This window comes from Salvelinus sp. IW2-2015, unplaced genomic scaffold (genome assembly GCF_002910315.2).
Source record: "Salvelinus sp. IW2-2015 unplaced genomic scaffold, ASM291031v2 Un_scaffold9916, whole genome shotgun sequence".
Taxonomy (NCBI): Eukaryota; Metazoa; Chordata; class Actinopteri; order Salmoniformes; family Salmonidae; genus Salvelinus; species Salvelinus sp. IW2-2015.
Window position 1 is genome coordinate 7,050 of NW_019951174.1, and position 2,884 is coordinate 9,933.

Consider the following 2,884-nt stretch of genomic DNA (forward strand, 5'->3'; position numbering starts at 1 on the left):
TGCTGAACGAGGCACCATTTCAGCCACCAGAGAGCTGCTAGTCTGGACTGGGTACAGAACCTGAGGCGCGTTGTCATTCTGGTCCTGGATCATTAATTTCACAGTCACATTGCTACTGAGAGGAGGAGAGCCTCCATCTTGCGCCTTAACCACGAGTGTAAGCTGTTTGATTTGTTCGTAATCAAAGGAGCGTACCGCGTGTATAACCCCACTCTCTGCATTTACCGAAACATAAGCAGCCACAGGAGCCCCGTTGACGTCAGTATCCTCCAGAATGTAGTAAATACGGGAATTTTGATTGGAGTCGGTGTCTTTAGCTCTAACAGTAAATATAGAGACGCCTGGAGAGTTATTCTCTGCGATATAAGAGTTGTACACGCGCCGTGGAAACACTGGGGCGTTGTCGTTGACGTCGGACACCTTCAGGTGAAAGGTTCTCTTACTTGAGAGAGGAGGCGACCCTGCGTCCGTGGAGACTACAGTTATGTTATGTTCTGACACGCTCTCGCGGTCTAAAATAGCATCGGTTACCAAGGTGTAGTAATTTCTTAAATTAGATTTGATCTTAAATGGGATGTTTTGGTCTAGGCTACAGCTCACATGTCCGTTTTCACCTGAATCAATGTCTTTAACGTTGATGATACCGATGGTTGTACCGGGAGGAGAGTCTTCAGAAATCGGACTCGTGAATGACATGACGCTTATAACAGGCTCATTATCGTTTTTGTCAATGACCTCAACAATAACTTTACTCGAATCGGTTAAGCCTCCCTGGTCCTTTGCTTCTATTCTCAGTTCAAACTTTTTCTCTTTTTCGTAATCAATCAACCCTGAAACGGATATAGTGCCTGTGGTTTCATTGATAGTCAACACATCAGCAAGACCACCATTCATGTCTGAAATAGAGTATACAATAAAACTATTCGTCCCGCTGTCTGCATCACTGGCATTTACGGTGGTAATATATGTGGCTTTCGGTGCGTTTTCCATCACAGTAGCCATGTACACTGACTGTTTAAACACGGGCGCATTGTCATTGGCATCGAGGACAGTGATCTCTATATTTACTGTGCCAGATCTCTGCGGATTTCCACCGTCTACAGCGCTTAGCTTTAAAGAGAGACGAGGATGCTTTTCTCTATCTAACGGTTGCTGGAGGACCATCTCTGCATATTTTCTTCCATCAGCATTTGGATGTTGTTTTAGAATGAAATTATCGTTTGAACTTAAAACATACTCCTGTAGGCCATTAGATCCTACATCAGAGTCCTCTGCACTGGCCAACGCAAAACGCGCATCAATAACAGCGGATTCACTGATTTCTAAATTTATATTATTTTTCTTAAATATTGGAGAATTATCGTTAATGTCCAGGATTTCTATAGTAACGTGATGAAGCTCCATTGGATGTTCTAGAATRATTTCGAAGCTGAAGCTACACGGTGTGATATCACCACAAATCTGTTCTCGGTCTATTCTCTGACTCACGACTAGAATCCCTTTGTCTGTCTTCAGCTCTGTGTACTGAATGCTTTCTCCTGTCACGATACGGGCCCGACCCGCTCGGCAGCCTCCCGCTCGGAGCCTTTTCAGATCTAACCCCAGGTCTTGAGCTACGTTACCGATAAGAGAACCTGTCTTCATCTCCTCGGGAATGGAATACCGGATTTGACCACTCACAATATGACTGAAATACAGGAGGAAAATAAGTACTTGCCACCGCAGTCCACAGCACAAACGCCATTTTAAGAATTTAGGTTGAAGGAATCCTTCCAATGCCATAGCCAACAAATAATAGATCCAACAGAATTATTCCTTTTATCATCAACTAATAGAAGAGCGATATTTGACTTATTTAAATCCAGGCTATTTTCACCGTCTTCTTTCGATATCTGTATAGATCAGAGCGAGTGTCTCTCTGTCGCGCCCCACCTCATATGAAGCGCAGTCTCTCCCTCTCCTCAAGTAAAGCGCAGTGATAGGGACCCTACAGATTGACAACACTGTACATAAACTATTTCACTGATCAACAGCGGCTCTCAGAGTCCAAAAAATGAACACACATTATATTTGAATCGGTAAAAACMTAGAAAATATTCAACAATTTACAGCACTAATTTGTTCCCAAAATATTTCAAATAGCTAGTTGAAAACCCCTGTGCTAGGTGAAATCTAAATAAATTAAACGTTAAATGACTATAATACTTGGACCAGTAAGGCAAATAGCAATAATTTGATACTAAATTATGCTACACTATCCTCTTAGCAATAGATTCGAACGTGCGTAAAAACATTTCCGTGGATCCACCATCCAAAGCATTATTGAACAACATATTCAGTACGAAAGTGGGTTGGTTATTGACAAGCAGTTAACACTGCTCAAGGGACTCCATAGTGACTCGTTGTCATAACACTGCCGTTGGAACAAAGGAGAGCAGTGTGAGCGAGCAGAGCAGACCTCCGCTGAGATCAAGACAGAAGTGGCGCTGTCCACAGAGAGTGTTGCTGAAATGGCCACACAGCCCACATTGCTGCTATTGTGATGAAAACAAATCAGTAGGTATACCTTAAAAGCAAAAACTAACCAATAAACAAGTAATTGCTTCTATTGCAGCTATTAGTTTGCTAACGTCGAAACCACAGTCTAAAAACTCAAGTGGCAGTGAAATTCTATAAAAGCCAAAGCTAACCACAACTACTAACTACTAACCACAACTAACAGCTGGTTTGAACAAATACTGTTAACCGCAGAAATATTAAGTAGGCACAATAGGTAAAATGGTTACAAAGGACACTTTGAAAAAGTATTGAAAATATATATTCCAACACAATGAGCAATACTGTTTTATCTCCAACACACTCACCTCTAGTGGGGAGTCTGGTT

The 2,884-nt window shown here is 42.1% G+C and overlaps 1 protein-coding gene across 1 annotated transcript; it reads right to left on the reverse strand.

The window, feature by feature from the left end:
• Positions 1-8: 8 nt before the first annotated feature.
• Positions 9-1,937, reverse strand: LOC112079855 (protocadherin gamma-A11-like; the record flags this gene model as incomplete). Its single annotated transcript, XM_024145669.2, has 1 exon — positions 9-1,937. A coding segment is annotated over exon 1 (1,774 nt), but the record flags the coding sequence as incomplete, so codon positions are not given.
• Positions 1,938-2,884: the final 947 nt, after the last annotated feature.